The sequence below is a fragment of the Daldinia vernicosa genome (genome assembly GCF_022497035.1).
Source record: "Daldinia vernicosa strain CBS 139.73 unplaced genomic scaffold F5Y00scaffold_13, whole genome shotgun sequence".
NCBI classification, from domain to species: domain Eukaryota; kingdom Fungi; phylum Ascomycota; class Sordariomycetes; order Xylariales; family Hypoxylaceae; genus Daldinia; species Daldinia vernicosa.
In genome coordinates, this window is record NW_025953929.1 from 487,618 (window position 1) to 512,271 (window position 24,654).

Sequence of the window (24,654 nt, forward strand, 5' to 3'; positions counted from 1 at the left end):
TTCCATGCACTTTGGTAAGCACTACGAGGTTTAAGATGAGTCGAATGTTTCTATATATCCTTCGATTAAGCCAGATATACGTACGTCAGGTAGCTTTCTAGGTAATTCTTACACGAAATTACCCCTGACACAACGACTCGAAAGAAACCACTTGAGAAACAGGCCTCTTCGAAAAGAACTGCTGATTGACTTGGAGAAGCTATCCTTCCAAGTAGTTATTTTTGAAAGTAATTTAATTACCGTTATGACATCGATAATATCTGCGTAGGATTAAATGACAATGAAAGCTAGACGTAGAAATTGTCGGTATATAGCCACCAGGCAGCCAATGAAATTACCCCGCGAGAAGCTCCCGGGAGCTCTGCACAATGATGTAAACAGTCAAAACGAAGAGGCATTGAATTTCGTCATGACTCGCTTACCTTGAGCTCTGTTTGCTATTCAACAAGGTAGCAATCCGTCGATACAAGAACCGGATATCCCCATTCGCTCCAGCCAAAATGCACTCTTGGGTTTTGATGAAAACGTCGAGACGTCATGACTTCACCAGTCGTCCGAGGCATCTCCCACCATAAGAAGCCGCTGGCTGGCATCGTTCTTCGAGCCGGTGCTTTACTCAATCATTCATCAGCGCTTCGGGCAACACCATCATTCTGCTTACAATCACCGCAACTGCAATTCTCTAGACCAGTATATCCACTTCAGACAGTCAGAATGGCATCCAACAGCCGCAACGAGCCCTTCACCCGCGACAAGCTCTTCGACCTAAAGGGGCACGTAGCGCTCGTGACGGGAGGCGGCTCGGGCATCGGGTTAATGGCGACGCAAGCGCTCGTCGCCAACGGCGCCAGAGTGTACATCACGGGGCGGACCAAGGAGAAGCTCGACCGCGTCGCGGAGCTGTACTCGCAGGGCCAAGACTCCATCGTGCCCATCACATGCGACATCACGGACAAGAGCCAAATCGCAAACCTAGCCAAGGAGATATCGTCGCGCGAGGCGTGCCTGTGCATCCTGGTCAACAACGCGGGCGTCAGCGGGGCGACGATGCAGACCGAGGCCGGCTCGGCCGGGGAGATGAAGCAGAACCTGTTCGACAGCGAGACGTCGACGGTGGAGGACTGGACGGACGTGTACCGCGCCAACGTCGCGCAGGTCTTCTTCGCGACGACGGCGTTCCTGCCGCTGCTGGAGAAGTCGTCCGAGCGCTTCCCCGGCTGGTCGGGCACCGTGATTAATATCTCGTCGATCAGCGGGCTCGTTAAGACCGCGCAGCACCACTTTGCGTATAATGCGTCCAAGGGCGCTGCGGCCCGTTTAACTAGGATGTTGGCGTCTGAGGTGGCGGCTAATAAGCTGGAGATTCGTATTAATTCGATTGCCCCGGGTGTCTTTCCTAGCGAGAGTAAGTGACTGTCCCCATTGTCATTTTTCTTGATTTTTGTGTCTTGTCTCAATCTTAGGCATTACTATCCGATACGGGAACTAACTAAATGCCGCAGTGACTACCGAAGCCAGCAATGAAGATCAGAAGAGTCACATCGGGAAGGAAAAGTATGAGAGCAAGGTGCCGGCTGGTCGTCCCGGGAAGGACGATGACATGGCGCAGGCGGTGCTATTCTTTGCCGCTAACCAGTATTTGAACGGCCAGACCGTTGCGGTGGACGGCGGGTATACATTGGCGGCTGGAGAATAAAATGAGAGATTCGTAGCAAAAGGAAGGTTAAAAAGAAGGGTAATTTTAGCAAGGTAATGGCGTTCATGCGAAGTTATAAAGTATTGTATTTGCTGGTATAACGAAGATACGAAACGAACCAATTAAATCGGCCGTTTGAACTAATACATGCATATACATACAAACACCTAGTTAGAGCAACACCTATAGTATACCTATTATATATAGTTCAAACAGTTGAAACAATTCAAAAATCTATGTCTTCGTACTCCAAACCGTAGTCGAAACCGCAAAACACCAACTCAAAACGATCCGTCCCAATATATAGTTCAACTATCTTACATACCATGTATGTACCTATATGCATACACACACAATTACGCCCATCCCCGCCAAGCCAAGCCGTACGTACCATGCAAGTGCGGTGCCGTCGCATCGAGCTTATCTAAACCCGCGTCCTTGGCTACATTGCGCTCGCAGATCCGATCTGCCGCTGCTGCGACGCAATAGCGAGGCGTAGATTATACATACATACATAGCCACGACCTATGTACTGATGCCATGCCATGCCATGTCATGTCACCATACATACGATTGTTCCGCTTTGGAATCGCTCCCGGGGGAGTTCGACGGGGCGCACCGCACGCATGCGGCCTATAATCGTTCGATACCGGATAGTTTTGACGGACGGCGCGATCCATTCTAATTTTTTTTTTTTTTTTTTTTTTTTTTTACATACTCTTTGTTTCCGTCCTATCGTTGCCCGTCTGGCACGAACAGGGGGCTATATCGTTGAGCCATAATTCATCCCCCCCTTTATTCTTCGTAATAATCAAGCTTTTACTTATTATTGTTGTATTTAAATATGCAAAGTTAAAGTTATGCATTCGTACGTAAAAAAGGCATAAAGTGCAGTAGTATCAATAATAATTAAACCTTAGGTACTTAATCCAAACCTAATCTTTAAATAACCTCCGTCTTTAAACCATAAACCTAGCAATAATAGCTTATCTGGTAGTATGTAATAGGATAAACCATGTCCGGCCACGATGTGACGCGGCAGCCCATTGCGGGGCCCCGTCCGTCGAAAGAGATCCACGTATGAGGTACCTAACCCTTATTTGCGCTGCGTCACCCAAAACCTTACATACCCTACCTGCCTATCTGCCTGCCTGCCTACCGTACCAAGCTCCGCTGGTTCTAGTAAACCGTTAATTCACCGTGTTTTCACCGTTTAAATTTTTTTTCATTAATGAAATTCCAACTTCTTGAACGTTGAATAACTTTAGCAAGCGTTTGGAAATATTTAAACCATTTGAAAGCACTTCGGGTATTTATATTTTTAAATTATTGAAATTTAATAAGGTATTTGATCTTTTAAACGTTTAAAAGGAAACGGGAGAGCCACGGGAGCCACGGGAGCTAACGGGAAGGTACGTATACGTACAAACGAGCGTACAAACGAGCGTACAAACGCAATTAGAAGCAGTGGGATTACCTAGGCTATTGAAGATTTTACAATTCTACGATGCTACGATGCTACGATGCTACGTGATAAGGCTACGTGATGAGGCTACGTGATGAGGCTACGAGGCTACGGGGCTACGATGACTCCTGGGTCCTGGGTCTTGGGTCCTAGGTCCTGGCTATAATGGCTTGGCTTGGCCTGGCTGGCTGAGGTTTGAAGACTTAGAAGGAAAGAAAGAAGAATCGCTTTCGAAGGGGGGAGAGGCCTTTATATAGACGGCCTCATTCCGAAGACTTAATCAGCCAGGCCTCTTGCCAGGCTTCTTGCTACTTGGGTAGATCGACAGGGGTAGCGGGAAAGAGATAAACGCTTAAACGTTTGACTTTTTGAAATAGTTAAAATATATAAGATATTAATATATTCGAATATTTCAAGCCCTTTTAAACGTTTAGATTCGAATTGTTATTAAAAGCGTGTCAAACGTTAATATTTACTAACATTTACCATCTTAAATATTTATAAAAGTATAACTGTAAAAAGACGGTTTACAATTATAAAACGGTTAAGAGCAACCAGCGGATCTTGGTATGGTACCTGCCTACCCGTACAGACTCCACGGAACTAGGCGCGATACGTACCTAAAGCAACTGTAACCCAGCCCACGGTACCTAGGTAGCTGTAGGCTGACCTCACACTGCAGCGGAAACCGGAGTGAGAATTAGATGGCGTACGATACGAACCGAGATTTGGAATATCCAGGAATAATATGATATTTTACATAGTTATACATAGTACTGCATACCATACTTCACCGTAGTTAGCGATCTAGATATTATGCGCGTATATGAGTTATAATATTAATATTCGACATGGTATATACCTACCTAAGGTGTCCAAGTAACAATGTGACATCACTAAAAAAAAAAAAAAAAAAAAAAAAAAAAAAAAAAAACCTTTCCCAAACTAAAAAGATCTACGTCCCGAATCCCACTTCGCCAGCGCTGATCCGGTTGACGGCAAGGCGGCACGCCAACGACGCTAGGTTAAAGACAAGTCGACAGGGGCGGGGATTACAGCTTCGTAGCGTGTTCCATAGGGCTGGGACGTAGATAACGTAGATATGACCTCGAGACTTAGTCCTGGCGTATAATTATATTTTCGTTACTCGGTAATCGTCACACCTCGTAGAGATCACTATCATGTTCTATATGTTAATTCTAAATCACGTAAATATTTCGGTATGCTTAGTTAGAACGATATAGTAGTAGGATGAGACTGTATATTCGGTTGGGAACTGACTACCAAACCGATAATAATATGACCGAGGAGGCAACCATAGAAGCAAGCAGACCGTAGCAGTACGACAGAGAAGAGAAACATTGCCCAATGCTTGAGAAATACCCAAATAACTAGCATTTCAAAACTTTGCTGTGGGTTTACCTGCTACTTGCCATTACAGGCAGCTTCTGACATTGGTGCGCATCTTCGTCAATTCTCCGCCAAGAATCTCATTCTGCCCATGAAAATAAATCAAGTTGCGTGCCGCCCCGTTGGGCCAAAATAACGCCACACGTAATGCGAAGGTATCCTCAATGGGGAAAAGCCCAATCTGACCAAAACCCAGCCAATGGACCGACCGACCGACCGATGAACAAACCGACCTCCTAACCTAGCCTAAACCGAAAAAAGAAACATGTGTGGAGTGGGGGTAACCATAGGGGTATGAACCTGCTCACTCCGGGTATCATTGCAATCCCGTTATGCTGTGTATCAATGAAATGAAAACCAAGTCTCTCTTCCGTGATCTGATACCGTTGGTAAGTTGACGTCTGCGAAACAAGTAGAACCGAGCGAAAAAACAAATGGGGGGGAAGGGGGAATGTGTATCTCTGAGACCAATCCGATGGTCGTGATGCAACCGCCGATAACCAGAAAACTGAAGCCTAACCGAAACCAATATGCATAAACGATTAAAAATCCGAGCCCCAAAGACCCGAAAACGGTATACGTGGACTAGGATACCCCTGGACGATTCGGTCCATGTCTAATGGATCATGGCTCAGGGGGATTCGTTGATCAATTACATGAAGTCGGCCATCCACGTCTTCTCAAGCCAACCGACCTTGTCAAAGGCTGTCCACAACTTGGAGGCTTTGTTGACGTCAATTTTACAGGCCTGCTGTGCATCCGTCTTGCGGAACTCCTTTCCCATCTTAAGACACTCTCGACGGCGGATAAACATCCGTCGCTTGCTCGTCAGGTAGGTAGCACAATCGAGTCGAAGATTGGCGGCGAGTGTAATCTCGTCAGGGTGCAGAAGATGACGATGCGGGTCATTGCTCAAATCGATTGGTGTTCCTTTCCAATCCACCTTGAGGCTGTTGGATCGTTCCGGGAGCGAATCCAAAGGCGGACAGAAGTTGGCAAGTGAGGCAAAATCCTTATCTTCCCGGTTTGGGGCAACTGCACGACGTGGTGAAGGATCAGGCGTTGCGCTTGGTGGGCGATTGGAAGATTGACCCGGATTTGTCGTTGGATATGACCGAATTGGCCGCGGAACCGCGGTGTTAGACTGTGTTGCTTTGACTACCTTTGCCGGCTTCGCAGTCTTCGTACGCTGTGTCTCCTTTCGAACCTGAGGGGGCTTCGCCGGAAGGAGTGGCTTCGGCTTGTGCTTGAACTGATTATTGCGTGCCCCAGCTCGTCGGTCCTCCAGCAAAAATCCACGTTCACGGTTAAGCCACCGCTTCCGATCCTTTGCGTACTCCCTCAGTACCTCGGATTTGAAGGATAGGACCAATTCGTATTCCTCTCGCTTGGGTGGGTTAGCATTTACAAACATGTCCGCCGATCGTACATTCATATGTTCGTCTACAATTTTGCGAACGTCGATAGAGTCATCTTGACTAAACAATGGTTGTTGCTGCGGTGAGCGAGTAACGTCCTGTGGTGGGTACAAGATAGGATCCTGCACAGCAGTCCCTGTGGATGACGCAGGATTGACAGAATTATCATCAGCCTTCGTGGTAGGCGAGATAGGAGGCGAGATTGGCGAAATGAGATGCAGCCGTCGAACATCGGAAATATTTGGGCCCGTGGGGTTCGATTCGCGTCCAGGCGAAAACGAATCGAATCGAGGAGGCTCAGGAGGTGACATTAGGCTGCTAATATCAAGAGGCTTCTTAAATCCCGATCCCGATCCCGATTCCGTTGAAGAGGCGATTGGAGCCATCGTAGTCTTATCCATGTTGCGCGAGGAAGCTGGTGTCGAAAGTAAATGAACTTGGTACCTGGGGCCGAAAGAAGGAAACTTGATACCGGTTGTCGACATTGGTTTGTCAGCCATGGACTCTGATGCCAGGCTATGTGTGGGTCGATGTGAGCACGAAGTGGCAAACCAGGCAGAAATTGGATTGCGTAGCAATTGATTAATTCAATAGAATTCGGGAAAAGTATCTTGTCGTCAACGCGACCGTGATTGTGGTTGCGATCGCAGTGGATGAATTAATTGCGTTTTGGAAATCAAGTGGGAAGAGTTGAGTTAACTAGGTGTGCTGTGTTGACGATTCCTAGATATAAGTACTAGGTACCTAAGGGTCGATTTATTGTTGGAAGCTTAGAGAAGAAGGCAGAGTTAGGTTTCGGAGATAAGGTGGCGGTGGAATTAGAATTCCCTCGTCGTAACTAGTGTGGTATTGTCCCAAAGAATTGGAAAGTTGATTGAGCTGTGGAATGACGAACAATAGGCAGCTAGGTTATATTTGTATTGTTATCCTCGTGGCGGCGGCGATTGAGTTGAACGTGGTGGACTGCTACCAACAAGAGAGCCACCATTTGCGGGGACTGGGTCTGGTCAGGGTAATCAGGGGTAGCGATTATAAAGGCTCGATTAGGTGTAGGCCTGTCTAAATGCCGAGGCCAAGAATGGGCATTGAAGGAAATATAATGAATCAAATAGTATAGCCACGGGTGGCAAACAATTGTAGGTACTGCGTTTGTGAGCTTTGGTAAGATGAAAATCTAAGGTCAAGACGGAGACAGAGCGCAAGATTGAGAAGTGAAAAGAGGAAGAAGCGTAAAGCTGGACAGGATGGTCCTGGTGGAAAGATGAAGTATCTAAGTATGAGAACGGGTGTGGGAGAAGGACAAAACAGCCTCCCATTAGGCTGGTGACTTTAGAACGGTCTTGTTCTGTGTTTGGGGTCCGTACCTCGTCGGATATAGACGTGGATGCGTTTTGGTGGTGGTGTCGTCAAGGAGTCACACCCCCATCCTCCAATAGTCATCGATGTCAGTCATAGGGCAGACGCGGCGTGGCGGGCGCAGGGGGTGTGCAGCATTTGGCGTTGGCTTTATTTTTGGGACCTGTCCTGCGTGAAGAGACCCAGGAAGCCCAGGAGGACCATGCCTCCAGACCGAGTACCCTTAAGTACCTCAGCTGGATTGGTACTTTGGTGCTTGGACGAGTAACTCCACTCCACCTTGGTTTTCATCGGCCACCAACGGGATAGCCTGGTAGGTAGTTGAGGTTTAGAGAGAACCTTTCTCACCTTCATAGGTATGCCATGTACTGGCGTGCCCGTACCTTGGGATTTTGCCGACATACCCCCATCCATCTCTGTTAAGTATGGGCACAGGTACAGATCTAGTGCTGTGAATCAGATTCGAAACTGTTCGAATTTTAGGGTTTTAGGGTTTTAGGGTTTGGGGCAAGAGACAGAATGGATGTCAATAAGACCTGTCACGTAATTGACAAGCTTTCCAGCTCAATTGTATTTCGTAAGGAGCGCAATTGGAATGACAAAGCTTGAAAGCTTGATGGCTTTTGCAACGTGATCAGGCTTCAATGGAAAACAGTTGCAAATGTGAAAACCGTCGTTAGAAAGTGGGGGGTCTCACGGAGGACACAGACAGAACAGAGAGGGGTGTGTGTATATGTACGTATGTGTGTGTGTGTGTGTGGGAGAAGTGTGTGCGGTGCGGTGCGGTGCTGTACACCACGTACACTCCCACACGAATACAAGTCCCTCGCCAATCTACCACTTAATGGACTGGACTGGCATGTGCATACCTACTGAGGTAATGTCAGGTTTGTTCTGATTTGTATTGAGGGTGCTTCCCCTCTCTTCTAGATAGAAGCCCAACTAGGACACAACAATTTGTCACGCCAACGGATCTTTGCAACGCGGGGTCCAATAACACCGACGAATTGGAGTGGCGCAGGTCTCCCGGTTCGCAGGAGAAAAAACTTAACAGGAAGATTGAAAGCTGCAACGCTGGCACGCATGGTAAGTTGATGTCGACGGGAATAACCAAGGCGCACAAGATTTGCGCCAGATTAGGCACCGTAACAGTTAACTGACTTAAGTTGGACGAATGCGCCTTTTCCCCGTTTACAAGAGACCCTTCCCAGCGAATTGACCTGTGTTTTCCTGGGGAGATCCTGATGCCCAAACTATAGTACCTTCAAGTGGACCAGGAGTTCGATTGAACATGGCGAATTTGCATCGTGTCACGCAGCGTCTGGCTCCTGTTTCTCCATGGACACTGTATAAGATTCGCAAACCAGGTGTTAAGAAACGGTTGGCCAATTGTTAGGCGTATGAGGTGGGCGATGCCAACTACCAACCAAGGCCATAGCACATTGGTGAATATGAGGTTCTGCAAGCTTCATATCTGACCTATATATCTGACATGTCATCGTCCTGTTAGCCAGCAACGCTGCCAAGCCAGAGCTGTACAGACGGTAAACGAAGATACATGTATATCAGGATCCGACGGCTGGAGCTACGATAAATAGGTACATAAGACAATGACATGCGGGCTTTTTTGATTGAGGATAATTGATTGTGCAGGTAAAAATTTTATACGAAGGATTAGGAAACTTGATGACAGGAGATACTTAATTCATTAATTTACTTGACTCCATTCTGGCAACTGCCGGCCTTCATGTCCCCCCGAGCCGACTTGGGATGATAGAAGGATCCCAAATTTATTGCCAAGAGGGGTAGGTATTAGAGCTGACGCGACCGCGTTTCGATGGCGTAGACACACAGTCGTTATCCCGAGTATGGTGTGGCATAAAAACCCAAAACCACCAAAGCGAGATGTCATTGCTCGCATTAACAGAAAACGAGGAATTCGAAAAAGCGGGCTGGGCTAAGCGGATATAGCGGCTATCCAGGAGGGATTCGGGCTTCTGCGTAGAAGTACCTGAGACAGACAACCCGCCTCCGGAAGCAAACGCGATTAGAGCAAGTAATTGACCAGCAGCAAGAAGAGAGAGAAAAAATGCCACCTCAGCGCTATGTAGACCGAAGTGAATGAGGGGACGATCTAGAAAATCGATGAGACGAATTGACCAATCAAAAGATCAATTGATAGATAAGAGTGTCCATAATTGGGTGGATTGGACTGAGCTGAAGATGCCGAGAAACCTTTTTGTCTGTGAGTCATATAGCGCAAGGACAGTGAGGCGAAGAAGTATAAGGAATCAGAAAAAAAGGAAAATAAGGGGACGTAGAACAATAGCATTGCTTATCAAGTTTCTAATGAGGGGAAGTATATTATTGAAATATTACTTATCTAACTGTTTAGAAAGAGCCAACCGTCGCTTCTACTAAGAGTATTATTGGGCAATATCGACCTGAGGTGAAACTATATTACTCTTTGAAGAATAGCGCCTAACTCGTTTTAAAAGCCTTCTAACTTAATATTCCAAATTCAACCATCTCATGCCAAGCCTTCAATTCTTAAGCCTAAGTTTCTTCAGGTGTCCGATCGTAAAATGTACCTTTTTTGAGTTTTAAGTACCGCTACTATTCCCCACTCCTATCGGTACATGTCATATTAACCACTCACAACTAGGTTGTGTCATACGCTAAAGTCACAAGCCACTTCCCACCATACATTTTTTGTATCTTATTAACGGGGTGCGCCCGCGTGGGGCAGACTTACAGATCTGTTTTACACCCAAACCCCAACTTGATGGCGTCCCCAGATCTCGAATGCGTCGATTCTGTAATAGCTAGGTACCTTTCGCCTACCTACCTACCTACCTCCTATAACATTGGCCATTAACGTGCTGCCTAGAGGTGGCCATGCTTTTATCAATCACAAAGTTGACCGGCGATAATACCTACTTGATTACCTAGGTACCTACCCAACTTTCCTTCTAGGCATATGTAGCTTTTTACGCATGGCTTATCGGCGCGGAGTAATGTAGGACAACCGCAGCAATGCTGACGATGCTCTCTGCTGCCTAGTCTCCTATGTAGATTCGTGGAGTACAGGATCGTTACCCTCCAGCCCTCGTGGCAATAGCAGCACTAATACCGATGATCCGACCAAAGCTGACTAGCTTCTATCTAATCCTATTTAATGCATATAATTTGTCAACATGTCGACGTCTTACTCGGACTTTGGCGGACTTATTGTCCACGACGAGTTTCTTCCTTATATCGCCATGGATAGAGTACTCTAGAATTTCCCCGACGGATCCGGGACAACGTCAATTCGAGCTGTCGAATCCCTTTATTAATGAATCAGGTATCCTAGACAATATGACCTACCTGACAACTTGCCTCGCCTGATTCTCGACTGTCTGGTCTCCATTTCATTACGTTATGCTTGCCTCAGCTCCGCCTCACATCTCTTATCGTTAGCATTAACATATGATACCTAGATATAAAGCGGGAAGCTGCTCATTGCAGATCCGAAAGCGCCCGAGTTACGAGAGTCGTGTGAGACGTTCTCGAAGCTTACAGCCTAGGGGTCCTAGAGCTGCTGTACAACATCGTTTGTCGTATGCCTAGGCACTAAGTAGGCTTCCTATTAATTCTACTTACCTCAAAATATCATGGCGTATCCTGCACAAATGCGCCTACCGGGATGGGACTTGAATCAAGGACAATCCTTAACATCTCGTAGCCGTTCTCAACACTCTTATTCAAGCATCTTAAGACGAAAAAGCAAGCCTCGTACCATTATTTATATTACAGGCATTCATGACTCATAACATGAGCAAAGTAAGCTTCCGACATAGCTAACGTCATATCAATTGAACTTTACAATGGCGGCTCTATTTGTGAATCAACCAGGGCCAACCAATTCTTTACCACTTATGAGAAAGCAAAACATAGGGCATTGCTCAATTTAATTGGCTACGACAAGCTTCAATCGAGACCCAATTGCCGGTATAACTTAGGCACATTACTCGATCTTAGCAAATGACCTATCAAAATAGCGGTACACAAACCGAGGCCGTATATGTCGCACAGTTATCGTCTCGCTCAAGATGAAGCAGGCAGACAGTTGATTCTACCCTTAAGTACCGAATGCGATATAATATGTCAAGTCCAGCCGAGCGTAAAAGCAGATGCCTAAAAGCAATTGCCTGACGATCTCCTCAATCAAAGTTGTACGACTAGAACAACTCCAATTAGTCGATACTGACCGTCTTAGATATGGCAGCGTGGCTGGCGCGTTCACGCTTATTACCTACCTACCTATAAAGAGGCAATATTGAATACCCAAGGTATCATCTATACACAACAATACGCAGTCATGTATTCGGGCACTACAAACCTACACATCCACGAGTCCACATGACCGCCTAGAAAAGAGACAGCTTGAGCCTTGGGGGTAGAACCTAGTTCGCCTACATAGATTCGCCCTAGCCGTCTCTCGTGCGTAGGTACATATATGTCGCACGATGCCTCATAATAAATACCTTTTGGATACCCCCCTCCCCTAGGAATTATGTACGTAGGTATCAATGCATGTATGTACGTACATAATACGTACATTCGAGACATACATGCCTTAGGTCCGCACGGGAAGGAGGTGCTACACTTATAAACCACACCACGCATTTATTAGAGACTACTATTTATGGCCATCCATCTTATCGCTATCTTGTTTCTATCCAAGACACCCTACCACCAACTTGGTGATCATGCTTCGCACGCTTCTCACCCTACTCACCTTGGATCTCGTCACTTGACCTTTCCTCCTACTGCATCTTCATCACCCGAGACATGGCGTGTGGGTATCTATAACAGTCAGGCGCCGTCGCTATTCCATTTCCAGATGGTGTGATAAGTCCACTTTCACATGTTGCAGAAAGTGTATGTAGAAATTAAGACCCCGCCATTCCCAACGTTTCATCACAATTGCAATCATCTCAATACCCCGCCTGAGCGTACGAGAAACATGTAATTGCGCATTATCGATAGACCAAAATTGTTTTAGGTCTTGGGGGCTGGGCTCTGGGCGCTGGGTACTCCCGTTGCAGCACTGGCAGCACTGGTCAGGAGGTACCCAAGTACCCAAGTATTTATGTATTTTACAGGTTAGGTTAGGTACCTAGGTATCTACCTAAAAGGCAGGTTCCCCTGAGTTGAGCATCGAATATCCCTCTCCTCAACAGGTAATAAAGGAGGTATGGCTGTAGGTAATCTACAAGTCGAAGCTTTCCACTCTCCAACTTCAATTGGGAGATTGTTAATGCCAAAACAGAATCTCGAATCCACATCTCATGAACGAAGAGAATTGATTACAAATTAAAAATTGCAGCATTCCACCATTCCTTCAATTAGCTCGCAATAGATGACCATCACTATCTATTTACGACTTACCCATTCAATATATACAGCATATACAACATACAACATATACCTACCTACGTATGCTTCATGCTCACGTAATCCCCCGCACCGGGCCGTAGTAGCAGACCATTCACTCGGGACAACTATGTGCGCCCTGTATCGTCGAAGCATACCTAGAAGAGTCCTTACGTGCCGCCGACATGCATGGGCGGCAAGTCACCCAGTCACCAAGTCGCCAAGTCGCCTTTAACACCTGCCAAAGATGACGGCTAAGTGCTTGCTTGCTTGCATCCCATTAATCCCAACGCCAACATTTGCCAACATTTCGCATAAACTTGAAAATATATGCTCGGCTCGGATTCCCCCCTCGGTCGACCTTTAGTCGACAGGGAATGCTTTTCCATAATGTGGTGCTGTTGGTGGTGGTAAAGGCCCGTCTACCCTCGTCGTACACTGGGGCTTCCGGTGTCCATTTATGGTCTTGCCCGCCCACGTCAATTGCGATGTTAAGGATTATCAGCAACGTCAGCAGAGAGAACCCCCTTCCTCCACCTAGCCCTGCGCTGCCATTATGCAGATTAATCACCTCGGTCCGCATCTTATTACCCAGAATATCATGGCAGCGTAAGAGCCTTCTACTACATAGGTAAGGTTGCAAGGTGCTCCCTCGGATCAGATTGCCATATCCTGTCACGAAATATTGCTAAGAGGCTATCCCTGGGACTACTGAGACATCTGGATCAAAGAAATTGCGCGTATGTATACCGGTAGTCCCGCCTTGGTTATGTCTGTAGCTATTGGTGTGACAACGTAGTTGCTTTTCCGCCTCTAGTTTGTATAGTGATGAATATTGTGAATCCGCTAATTTGAGCTATCTTCGGATTCTCTCACTTCCGATTTAGTGTCAGCGGCAAGGTAAGTTGGCTTGCAAAAATCCAATCTCGAAGTTAACGCATTTTACATGGCTAGCACAGTCTACGTTATTCTACCTCTCCGAGATATTAGCCGGCTTCCTACCTCACTCCTGTAGGCTCGATCCCTAAGCATCGCAATTTTCAAAGCATTACAATGGCAACAACACGTTGGAATAGCACACTCTATTCCTCGGAGAAATTCGTCGAAGCTTGCGGGGCTGTCGTGTTTAATACTGAGAAGCCGGCGCAAGTCCTTTTACTATACTATTCCGCCTTGGACGAATGGTTGCTGCCGAAAGGGAGACGTAACTGTAACGAGTCTCGGAAAGACGCGGCCATACGAGAAGTTCGCGAAGAGTCAGGCTGTGCAATTCGATTACGCCCTATAACGATGACTACTCGAGCTCCATCTGACTTGGAAGCGGCCGATGTCAAGGATATCCCACGCACCTACGACAGTCTCACGGAAGCTTTTATGCTAGATGTTCGGGACTTGGGGAAGGGCAACGGTGTCAAGTTAGTCTGGTGGTTTATCGCAGAACTGGACAGCATTGCGGGAGATGGGGAGGCGCAGTTCGAACCTAAATTCTTCCGGGGCGACGAAGCCGTCAAGATATTGACGTTCCAGAAAGATCGCGATGTGCTAGTGAAGGCTTTGGAGCTCGTAGGACGCGCTGCCGATAAGACGACGAGGGAGCCTTGAGAGGATGGCGTAGGTAGAATCAATCAATCGAATGGGGGCCGGACAAATGTCGAGTTTCACAATCCGATACGACCCCAGAGTCTGCTGACAGTTCGAATGGTACATATAACGATCCTTTTATCACCATCTAGAGAATTTCCCCATGTTAGAATTTGGATGTTTATCTTTCTTAGATCTGATATATCAGATTCTTCTTAGCCAGAGCTTACTGATAACCGGATATGCTTCCGACATGTTTCCTTTGATGGTAGTTATGATGTATCAGATCCGGGAACCTCAAACTCAGCCCAGCCTCCTTTTTTTTTTTTTTTTCTTCCTTTCTTGCGGCGGGCCACTACATACATGGATATCTGCCTCGTTTCCGTCATGTGACCGCCATTCATGCGTCTAGGGAAAAAAAAATAATAGATTTAAAATTCCGCGGCAAGAACTCCCATTGGGAAAGGGGGACGAGCGTCGCGCGGCGGCCCGCGAGCTTCTCCGTAAGTAAGTCCAATAAAGACGCCAATGCTTCACAATCCATCTCGAGGGGCGACATCTGGAACCGACGGTGGGGAGGGGGTTAATGCTGCTGCTACCCCCTCTTGTTCACCGCGACGGGGTAGAGGGGGGTTACTTTATCACTTGGAAAACGTGTCAATCTGAGCGGTTGGGCTTACCTGCATGAGGCACTTAAGGCACCACACGCATCATCATTATCATCACCATCACTATCATCATTATATATTCTCTAGGAGTATTGTATTGGTTTATTAAGGGATTAGTAATTGAGGTTCTAGACGGAGACTACTCGGAGACTCTTATTATGGCAGTCTTGTTTTTTCTCCCCTTCGCTCCCTTTCTTTCCCTTTCTTCCCCTCTCCGTTGGGCTTCACGGGTTAATATAAGACAGCCTCGCGGAGAGGGATTGGGCGCGGGAGTTAGGGCGAGAAATGTCGTAAAGAGGAGAGGCGATGTAACGACTTTGTTTGCGGTGGATGGATGGTTGTTGTTGTTTTTCTGCTTGCGTTGACAAAGCGGCGAGTGGTAGTCGTGGAACCACAGGATGCTGCTTTGGTAAAGAGGGAGGTTGAATTTGTGCAAATTGTTGTTGTTGTCTTGCTGGTTCCTAGGTAGGTATTTCGGCGGAGCGAGGGAAAGGTGTTTGAGTGCCTACCCAATTGCTCGTCTGGCGTATAAAAACCACGGTAAATGAATTCTGGCGGCACAATTGGTTCGATATCTGCTCGAGAGGTATTACTCCCGCCACTGCTCGGCATGGATTGGAATACACCGGTTTCCTGGAGCGTCTTTTTGGGCGTCTTTTTCCCTCGAAACTGTAAGTCCGTTGACGTTGCCACCTGGATTGATTACAGCCTGATGAAAGAAATGCGTAAAGTGCTCTTATTAAAGTGCAGGAATTTGAGTATTGGCTTTTATTGAATCAAGTACCTATTTTCTTACGTGAGAGGACAGTCAGTCCTACGGGTCTTCAGAGTAGCTTTATTTAGCTGGATGTAGTAGTTGTGACTTTCTATCCGTGTGGCGGCTGTACTTTTTTAACAACGCAGTAAATGGTAATGAGGTATTATATATATCGAATTCCAACCAGACTCTTCAGGTAGTTGGATTTTACAATTTTCTCCAAGGTTTCCTCTCTAAAAGAAAAACCTATTGAAGATAGGTAGAGCTTCGACGATATGATTTACTAGTGAATCAAGATCGATTACTTGTGCTCAAATTGCCTATACTATTATATGTGAATGTATCGTTAATACACGTAAAACTTCAGATGAGCAATAATGGCTTTACAATAAAGTTAGTACAAGACCATTCAGGACAAAAGGGTCTTCCTTAGTGTAATATCTTCCCCTGATCCTTACGTTCGTTTCTACTCGTATAATGACTTCGCCCATCGCTTATCCTCTAGCCGTCTCTTTTCCACGAGGTAAGCGAAAAAAAAAAACTGGCATCTTCTAATAGGCGAACCCTCTCCAAGCTCCTTATATGTTCTTCTCCCTTCCCTCGCCTCCCTTCCTGATAACCCTAACCCTGAGCCCGCGTCCTCTGGGAAACGCAGCAAACCACTCGTGGTACGGAACCCAATCGTCGTCAACGGTGTCGTGTAGGCACATTTCGAAACCGGCGCTGGGCCCGAATAGTCGAGATACGGTTAGATATAAATCAGTAGTTGCAAGTTCCATGCCTAGACACAGCCGCGTGCCGCGTCCCCACGGCTGTAAGTACCGCCCCAGTCGTCGTCGTTCCTCCGGATCCATCCACCGCTCGGGTATAAACTTGTATGGCTGCGCGAATATGGAGGGATCGTTGTGCGTGTCTTGGGCTGTTGTCGAAATGAATGCCTAGTTGTTGTATTCCCAGCGGGAGTTGCGTTAGTGGTAGTTATGTATTAGAGGCATCTTTTTCTTTTTTTTCTCTTGGTGGTAGAGAGAAGAGATAGATAGAAGGCGGCAAAAGAGAAAAAGCATACTCGATGCTAATTCAAATCACAAAACTTACGCCTCTGAGGAGAAAATACTCCTTATACATCAGGTCCTGGTCCTCGCAGACCCTCGGCAGCCGACTCGGCGTCGGATTAGCCATGCGAAGGCCTTCATTAACGACGCCAGTGATATACGGCAGTCCTCTCAGGTCCGAATACTCAAGCGCGCCCCCCTTCACTTCCTCAGCAACACCCAACTCGGCCCGTAATTTCTGGAGCTTCGTTGGATCGCGGAGAAGATTGCTCGTGATACAGACGAGGGTCGTCGCGGTCGTCTCGGTGCCAGCCATGATGACGGACCGGGCCTCGGAGAAGAGCCGCGGGAACGTCTTTTCCTCCGGCGGCAGGTTCGAGGACATCAGCGTCTGTATCATGTCGTACGGGGTGCCAGGCGCGGGCTCGGGCTTGTTCATCGAGCGCCGGACGCAGCTGGTCATAGTCTGTGCAGAAGCAAAGTCAGCGAGCGCACTGCGCCTTATGTGGCACGTTCGTGGGACGCGTAGGTAGTCACTGCGCACTAGAGGACTTGGCCATCGTGACAACAACTTACATCCATCATCCACTTCACCCGGCCGAAAGCCGGATTCATCTTCTTCGCGATGCTCTCCGGGAGACTATGCAGCATAGGCAACAGCAACCCAAAGGTATGCCGACTCCACATGCTAGTGCGCACGACCATCTTGACGGAGAGGTTGAACTTACGGTCGAAAGACGGTTCGTTGAGATGTCCGAATGGGGCGCCGAACGCGAAGCCGGTCGCGACATCGGTGGCGAGGCAGCGGAAAGCATCGCTTAAGTTAAGAACGCAACCGTCGGCAGCGTGTATGCGAACGCAGAGCTTATCGACTTGTGCTAGGATCGTGGGCATATATTGCTGGATGTTAGTCGAGGCAAAGTATGCCTGCAACGGGCCTCGACGAAGCTGATGTAGCGCGTGCGACTCGGCGACATTGGTACTTGGGAATTTGCCGAAGAACAGGAGGTAGAACCACCGCGGCTTCGATGCCTTCGCCGAGTACTTATATACCTCATTCCAGTCCGGGTCCGCGATATGCACCTCATGTGGGTTTATACGGACGATGGGACCTACGTGCCAAAGTATACTTCAGTAAGCTAGGCTGTCTTGAATTACTAATATTGAGGTATCAGAAAAGCGAGATATGCGAAGGAATCATTACCGTAACGTCGGTGCATCTTCTCGATCTCGACCCAATATCTCCCTCCGCCATCCTTTACGCACTGGTAATATGCCTCGTATAGTCCAGTCGAAGCCGCCAACAGGGGCCCAGGGACATCTGCAAGGGGGTGAAATATGAGCCGCCAGACGACTACTGATAGGATCACAACGACTAGACACCAGAGAAGATATGGAAATAGAAAGAGGCTACTTGGCCCATGGGGCCATAGTAAATTCATCGTAGGACTGTTCTGAGCTCGGATATGGCCCAACAGCAAGAGAGCTGGACGGCAAATAAACCTGAGCCCATGTTATATGTGATCATCCTACTACGTAAGATGTCAAAAACACGCGGTATCGTCGGACATGTTCCTCAGGCACATGTCAGTTACACGGGAGGGACGGCCCAGTTCCGGATCGTCAAACTAAAATTGATGCCACTTTAAGCAGCTGTAAATACTTAATAGTTGTTTATTTTGAGTTGCTTGACCCTGCTACCGTTTATCTTCTGTCCAGATTGAGTTTCTATCTCACCCACCGGACGCCCGATTCTTGCAGGATATTCCAATACGAACCTATAGCAATGCATTACAGACAATGCTATCTTGATCTAATACAATAGGCCTTCAGCAATACTCGTACTAATCTATCTACTCTTGATTTCTTATATAAGTCGTACTTCACGTAGTGTAGAGAGCGCCTACTATTCTCGACACCACCGGTCTACATCCTGATGATGTCTCCGAATTCATATACTTACATGTGCGCTCGGAATATGATACATTAATTAGTACATATATCATCAAACACTATTGCCAACGTAAACCTAAGTTAGAAACTCGCCATTAACCTAGGACTTCCCAACCCCCTATCCGAGTCGACGGGAACAAAGTTCTGACAGCAAAGCTAATACCATTCGATTCCTCACCTGTCAAATCTTGAAGATAGGTATTCAAGAATGATTAATTACGAAACCGCTTACGAAGCTTAGTTTCATACGTCATAAGCTCGAAGGCAACGCTTAAGCAAGTATCGCGATTCCTACGGCGCTCTTATCAAGGCAGTGTGGTAGTATATGCAATTATAAAAATACGTCTGGAACGATTACGACGGTAATTTTGGTCAGCCCGAAGTTCGAAAGAAGATCATCATTGTAGTTTCAATTGTCGAGCCGAGTATTCAAACCGATCGATCGAGTGGACAATCCAATTTGAGTCCGTATACTAGATCCATCCACCCCCAGACGATTTCTCCCAATGTCCGCGACGCAATTAACTATCGGTATTCCGGGTATTTCCTTCATTCTACACGCCTAGGCGTGTCCATGCCTACGAGACATCCATAAACCTGCCTCTCTTTCCGCTCGTAGATGATCTATTATCATTCACGTCATCTTTTCCCATCTTACGACGCAAGAATACGAGTGATCACCCCTCCAACTTATATGTCACGACTCCGGCTTATGGCCATATACATAACGAGTCCTCATATATCCATGTATTCTCCTATTATGTAGCTCCCTCCGCATCTGCGACAGATTCTCTTTATAACCCGGGGCGTCGTCGCCCATGACCGTGTTCCAAGGCATGAGTGTGTAGCCTACGGGTTTTTAGCTACGTTAGAATTGCGCGGGTGTATTTAAAACTGGCACAGGCTGGTGGCTCACCTTCGAGATCGTTAAGTAATGTTAATTGGACGTATTGGCCAACTTCTGACATCCTGTGATCAGTTGGCCATCCACCAATGGGGAGCTATATTTTGGTGTCCAAGTCAGCCTCATATAAACTGGGCACGATATTCGTATGGGAATTCAGGGCACCGAAATTGGAGAGATGAGTCGCGTCGCTAACTGGAGTAAGAGGGGAGATAAAGGGGGGCAGGATGAGGTTATACAAAGACTCTAGCTAGCCTATTCCCCATCTTTCCCATCGATACTAGAAAGACTAATGCTTATGACTTACCTTGTAATCATAAATCTCAATATTCCGGAACCCAGCTGCTCTAAAGGCACTCTCTTGGAGGTTATGGGTATGGGGCTTAAATGACGTGCCTATCTTCTCTCCTATCTCGTTATATATCTTATTCCAGAAGGTCTCAAACGCGCTGTCAGGAGGGATGCTTCCATCGTCACACTGGATGATCACTTCAGTCTCGCAACTTTGGACCCAGCCTCCAGGTCTAGTCACGCGGTATGCCTGTCGTATGAATTCGTTCCAGTCGGGGATGGCGCCAAATAAGTACCGTAGGTGTACAAAGTCAAAGGAACTTTCACCCCATGACCACGGCTGCGTGCAGTCTTCCAGTTCAAACCGGACGTTGGGTGGCACCCACATGGGTTGCATGGGCGAGAGGTCCGTCCCGATTACTTGTGCGTTGGGGTACTGCTCTGCGAAGTCACTGCTCGGGCCATATCGTAAGCAATTGGGCCAAATTTCGCAGATACGGCTTGGAATTTGAGAATGGAAGTGGAAATAGGACAAGTTTGGATGGTTAGAAGATGACTTAATCTATCGTGGTACGTACATAGACCATATTCCTAAATATATTGGTCAGATACTGAACAGTCGATATGAAATGAGGCGGGAGTTGGCTACTCACCTGATCCAGTTCCGATGTCTAGCACACTCTAATTGGGGGGAGGGGATTAGCATTTCGGTAGTCCACGATTGAATATATTAGTGGCTAACAGTAAGAAGGGCTTGACAAACCTGGACATGGCTTGGTATTGGTGCGATGAAAAGTCTATCTTCCAGCAGCAAGGTAAGGTAGTGGTGGCTATGAGAGTAAACGCAGCATATCAGTCAGACACGACCCCTAAAATTACAAGATCGCGACACTGATCTAATTACTAGACACGAAGATCGTTGACTGGGATCCCTCCGCTGGACCATGCCGGAATGAACTTAGGATCATAAGATACGTACGTGATGTCTATAGACTGGACTTGCTGCTCGTCATTCGGAGTGAAGTAGTTGATGTTGTGTCTGTCACTATGAAATGTTCGCCCTTGAATCGTCCGGTACTCCAAAATGCTCGACGCGATGGAATTAGCGCTGCTTGCTCTGTTTATGGGTGTTAGTAGTAAAAACAAGCCGTACCCGGTTTCTATCCTCATCTTCGTTGGTGTCTCCTGGGTATAAGTCGCTAAAAGGAGGAAAACTAACATATCTGATCCTAGCGCTGAATCTCTATCCCTGTCGTCATCGTATTGATACTCCTGCGACTCCAACTAAAATGTCAGAAGCTGTTTGAACTTTATCTGGGAGTAGTTATGAAAAGCCGACATATGCTATGTAGCATCACCGTTCATGGATCGGCTACCGGTGATGCCAGCCCCCACTGCCCCAGATCCAATATATCGTACCTCATCTTCTAGATCTGGCTCGGCTACAAGTTCCGCTTGTTCAGGCGGTTTCAACGGACTAGAACCGCTGGACCTTGCGCTAGTCGGCCTCCAGCTATCCGTCATGGTGTCTCGACACTACGGTTTAGATTAGCTTCCCGTTTCCGCTCCAAGCAAGGTCGTTGTCCGACACGTGGGAAACGGGGACGAATGAGAAAGATCCCACTGACATAACACATTAACATCCAACGCGAACACGCAACACAATGGAAAAAAGGGTCGTCGATGGATTCATGGATGCTCCGTGGAAAGAAAAAAAGAATGAAAATAAAAGACCCCGGGACTCGCGAATGGGGAATCCTCGCGTTGCACAACGAATGCGAATGAGAACAACTCGAAATAGTGTATGTATCCCAGGATCTCCCCTCTTACTTTGAGGTCAACTTGAGAGAAACTACCAGTTCTGATCTTCACTAGGATCTTGACCAATTAGAAACCCGTAAGAAAATAGTACATGACCTCCCGCCCAATTCTGTAGGCGTCCAGTGTACTAGGACTATCACGGACTACAGCGACGCGCGGCGAAATTTGCCCACGATCGCAAGTACCATCTGTTAATGCCTGTTTTGATATGGGTAGATGGGTCCCGTGTGGACTTAGCAGAGTGGTAGGTTTTCTCCCCTCCCCAAAATCGTTAGCAGTCCCAATGTACCATCGACGGTAGTTAGGTAGGTAGGTAGTGTCCCGGAACGATGGGATCGACTCGAGGCGGTCAGCAATTGTTCTCTTTTGGGGTTCCCCGTTACATTTGATTATCGTACATGATTGGGGAAGAGAGTGTAGGGGTCAGAGAAAAAAAAACAAAAAAAAAACCACAAGGCAGTTTATGTTAATTGGCTAGCCGGGCTGGTGGTAATAAAGATATTGCTCTGCAAGGTAAGTAATTTCGACATTTCGACGCCTCCAACCTGCTGATGAACCCTTGTTTCTTTTATATGAGAGATTTGGGCAGAAGGTCAATACTTGGAGATATCAACAACAAGCAAGACGTGTTCTTCCATCAACCAGGTCTCTGGTAAGTCGCCTGGGGAGTGTGGAGCGCTGTTTGCCCGCTGTAAAAACCGCCAAGCGCGCTATTTCGTGGATACAGCTTATGCACTTGCGCCAGGGCATTTTATATTACTACCAACATCGGAAAGGATTTTGTTGGTTACTTTTGTCAAGTCGGATGTAATGTTTATTCAATGGACAATGAAAAGTTCAAGTTTAGAAATATAGAGTTGAATTATGTAAGTCTAGGTAGTTATATTATATTAACATGTTTCATAGGTGGTTACTCCCGCTTCTGAACTGTCAAGACGGCGTGCAGGCGCGGTCGACCCCGGACGCCGCGTAGGTTCCAACCGGGCGGATCAAACCAGCCAGTTAGTTCCAGTTTGTCTGAATGCGTGTTACACAACAGGGTCCATCTTATCAAGCCACCCTTGCCTTCTACTGGATAATTTTACACCTAGCACTTTACTTTTGGCTGACTATGTGACTAGATGGCTGCATCCTCACGCATTTAGATATACACACCGCTTCAAATAGCATATTCGTGCAAGAATCACCTAGTCCACGGAAGAGGATCTCGAAGAGACTGGGACATGGTTTAAAATCAATGTATCCATTTCGTCGTGGGAATCACTCCGCCATTTTCGAAACACCTAATCCGGGTGACAGTTCGTCCAGGCAGTAATCGATTAATATTGTACATTGCTCATGCCCTCCAACTCCTCTTCTATGGTTTTCCTCGTTTCATATTATCTCATCTCATGCTTTATACACGTAGCACCTTAGCGGCAAACTTCTCGATGAGGTCTTCCGTCGGGAAGCTCATCAGTTCCAGACCTTGTGCATACGGCGTGGGGACTTCAGCACCGGTGATTCGCTGGGCAGGGGCATCTAGGTAGTCGAAAGCATACTCCATGGTTGTGGCGAGAATCTCAGCGCCCATACCGGCGAAGGGGAAACCGGACTCGACAGAAATCAGGCGGTGCGTCTTCTTAACCGAGTTGATGATGGTCTCGATATCCAGAGGCTTTACTGATCGTAGGTTGATAACTTCCACTTCCACACCGTAGTTCTTCTTTAGGGCCTCGGCCGCAACCATGCACTGGCCAACGGTACGAGAAAGGGAGACTAAAGTTAGATCCTTGCCCTGGCGTTCGATCTTGGCCTTGCCGAACGGAATAACGAAGTCGTCCTTCTGGGCGGCTTCGGACATGGGGAAAGAGACACCGTACATAAGCTCGTTCTCAAGGAAGACGACCGGGTTAGGGTCCCGGATAGCAGCCTTTAGAAGTCCCTTGGCATCCTCGGCAGACCAGGGAGAAACAACCTTAAGACCGGGGATAGATCCATACCAAGCGCTGTAGTCTTGAGAGTGCTGAGCAGCGACACCGGCGGCAAAGCCGTTGGGGCCACGGAACGTGATGTTACAGGGCTGAATACCACCGGACATGTAGAGCGTCTTTCCAGCACTGTTGACGATCTGGTCGATAGCCTGCATAGCGAAGTTGAAAGTCATGAACTCGCACTAGATATTGCGCAACAAATTAGTCTCTTTCCGCCCTTCCTAGTAAATCTCCGAGGCGCATATAATTCTACTCACGACAGGAGCCAAACCGCTCAGCGCAGCACCAATGGCCAAACCACAGAAACCACTTTCCGTAATCGGGGTATCAATAATTCTCTTCTCTCCAAAACGATCTAAGAGACCCTTCGTAACCTTGTATGCGCCGTTGTACTGGGCAACTTCCTCTCCGATAACGAAAACCTTCTCATTGGCCTCGAGCTCCTCAGCCATAGCTTCGTTGAGGGCCTCGCGGACAGTGTACTCCTTGGCACCCTTTACATCTGCGAATGTCCTCCGTTGAGAAATGGCGAAAGAAGCGGGAGCAAACCGGGGAATGGTTCGGGGGACTGCGGCGGTACGTGCAGAAGCGGCTAACCTAGCCGCCGGACGGAGATATCGCGACATTATGAGGAGGAATTAGAAAGGAGAAGGAGAATGGAATTCAATTGAGATTGAAGTCCCTGCCGACTGAAGATGGACGTGGCTGGCGAAGGTTGTCGTTGATAACGTCGGTAGTGATGGGGAAGAATTAAAGAGCGATTTTTTACCGTCAGCCTTTTTTGGAGTTGCTATCAAATCAAATCGCGTTTGTTCTCCCAACTTTTTTTTCGGATGGAATAGGAACAGCTTGTTGAGGGCGATACGCCGCGCTATTCCATATCGGGTT

General features: G+C 47.3%; 6 protein-coding genes across 6 annotated transcripts; 2 read left to right on the top strand and 4 right to left on the bottom strand.

The window, feature by feature from the left end:
• Positions 1 to 69: 69 nt before the first annotated feature.
• Positions 70 to 1,854, top strand: F5Y00DRAFT_232094 (uncharacterized protein). The gene is made up of 3 exons (XM_048007120.1): positions 70 to 610; positions 662 to 1,396; positions 1,491 to 1,854. Exons 1-3 carry the CDS (start codon positions 538 to 540, stop codon positions 1,694 to 1,696), a joined length of 1,014 nt encoding a protein of 337 aa, XP_047866736.1. The 5' UTR covers positions 70 to 537; the 3' UTR covers positions 1,697 to 1,854.
• A 2,924-nt stretch (positions 1,855 to 4,778) lies between these two features.
• Positions 4,779 to 6,760, bottom strand: F5Y00DRAFT_29315 (uncharacterized protein). Its single transcript, XM_048013446.1, has one exon. The coding sequence runs from the start codon at positions 6,487 to 6,489 to the stop codon at positions 5,224 to 5,226; it is 1,266 nt and encodes a 421-aa protein (XP_047866737.1). The 5' UTR covers positions 6,490 to 6,760; the 3' UTR covers positions 4,779 to 5,223.
• Positions 6,761 to 13,555: 6,795 nt separating this feature from the next.
• Positions 13,556 to 14,581, top strand: F5Y00DRAFT_29383 (uncharacterized protein). Its single transcript, XM_048013447.1, has 2 exons — positions 13,556 to 13,666; positions 13,726 to 14,581. Exon 2 carries the CDS (start codon positions 13,820 to 13,822, stop codon positions 14,366 to 14,368), a length of 549 nt encoding a protein of 182 aa, XP_047866738.1. The 5' UTR covers positions 13,556 to 13,666; positions 13,726 to 13,819; the 3' UTR covers positions 14,369 to 14,581.
• A 1,769-nt stretch (positions 14,582 to 16,350) lies between these two features.
• On the bottom strand, positions 16,351 to 18,271 carry F5Y00DRAFT_268202 (cytochrome P450; the record flags this gene model as incomplete). Its single annotated transcript, XM_048012209.1, has 4 exons — positions 18,029 to 18,271; positions 17,401 to 17,936; positions 16,868 to 17,290; positions 16,351 to 16,710 (listed from the first exon to the last, which is right to left on the bottom strand). Exons 1-4 carry the CDS (start codon positions 18,264 to 18,266, stop codon positions 16,351 to 16,353), a joined length of 1,557 nt encoding a protein of 518 aa, XP_047866739.1. The 5' UTR covers positions 18,267 to 18,271.
• A 1,152-nt stretch (positions 18,272 to 19,423) lies between these two features.
• Positions 19,424 to 21,496, bottom strand: F5Y00DRAFT_268204 (S-adenosyl-L-methionine-dependent methyltransferase; the record flags this gene model as incomplete). The annotated part of the gene is made up of 9 exons (XM_048012210.1): positions 19,424 to 19,626; positions 19,694 to 19,778; positions 19,989 to 20,424; positions 20,551 to 20,563; positions 20,626 to 20,653; positions 20,736 to 20,802; positions 20,877 to 21,089; positions 21,192 to 21,256; positions 21,392 to 21,496. 9 exons carry the CDS (start codon positions 21,494 to 21,496, stop codon positions 19,475 to 19,477), a joined length of 1,164 nt encoding a protein of 387 aa, XP_047866740.1. The 3' UTR covers positions 19,424 to 19,474.
• Positions 21,497 to 22,629: 1,133 nt separating this feature from the next.
• On the bottom strand, positions 22,630 to 24,564 carry F5Y00DRAFT_232129 (pyruvate dehydrogenase E1 component beta subunit mitochondrial precursor). Its single transcript, XM_048007121.1, has 2 exons — positions 24,024 to 24,564; positions 22,630 to 23,948 (listed from the first exon to the last, which is right to left on the bottom strand). The coding sequence occupies exons 1-2, from the start codon at positions 24,390 to 24,392 to the stop codon at positions 23,190 to 23,192; spliced, it is 1,128 nt and encodes a 375-aa protein (XP_047866741.1). The 5' UTR covers positions 24,393 to 24,564; the 3' UTR covers positions 22,630 to 23,189.
• Positions 24,565 to 24,654: the final 90 nt, after the last annotated feature.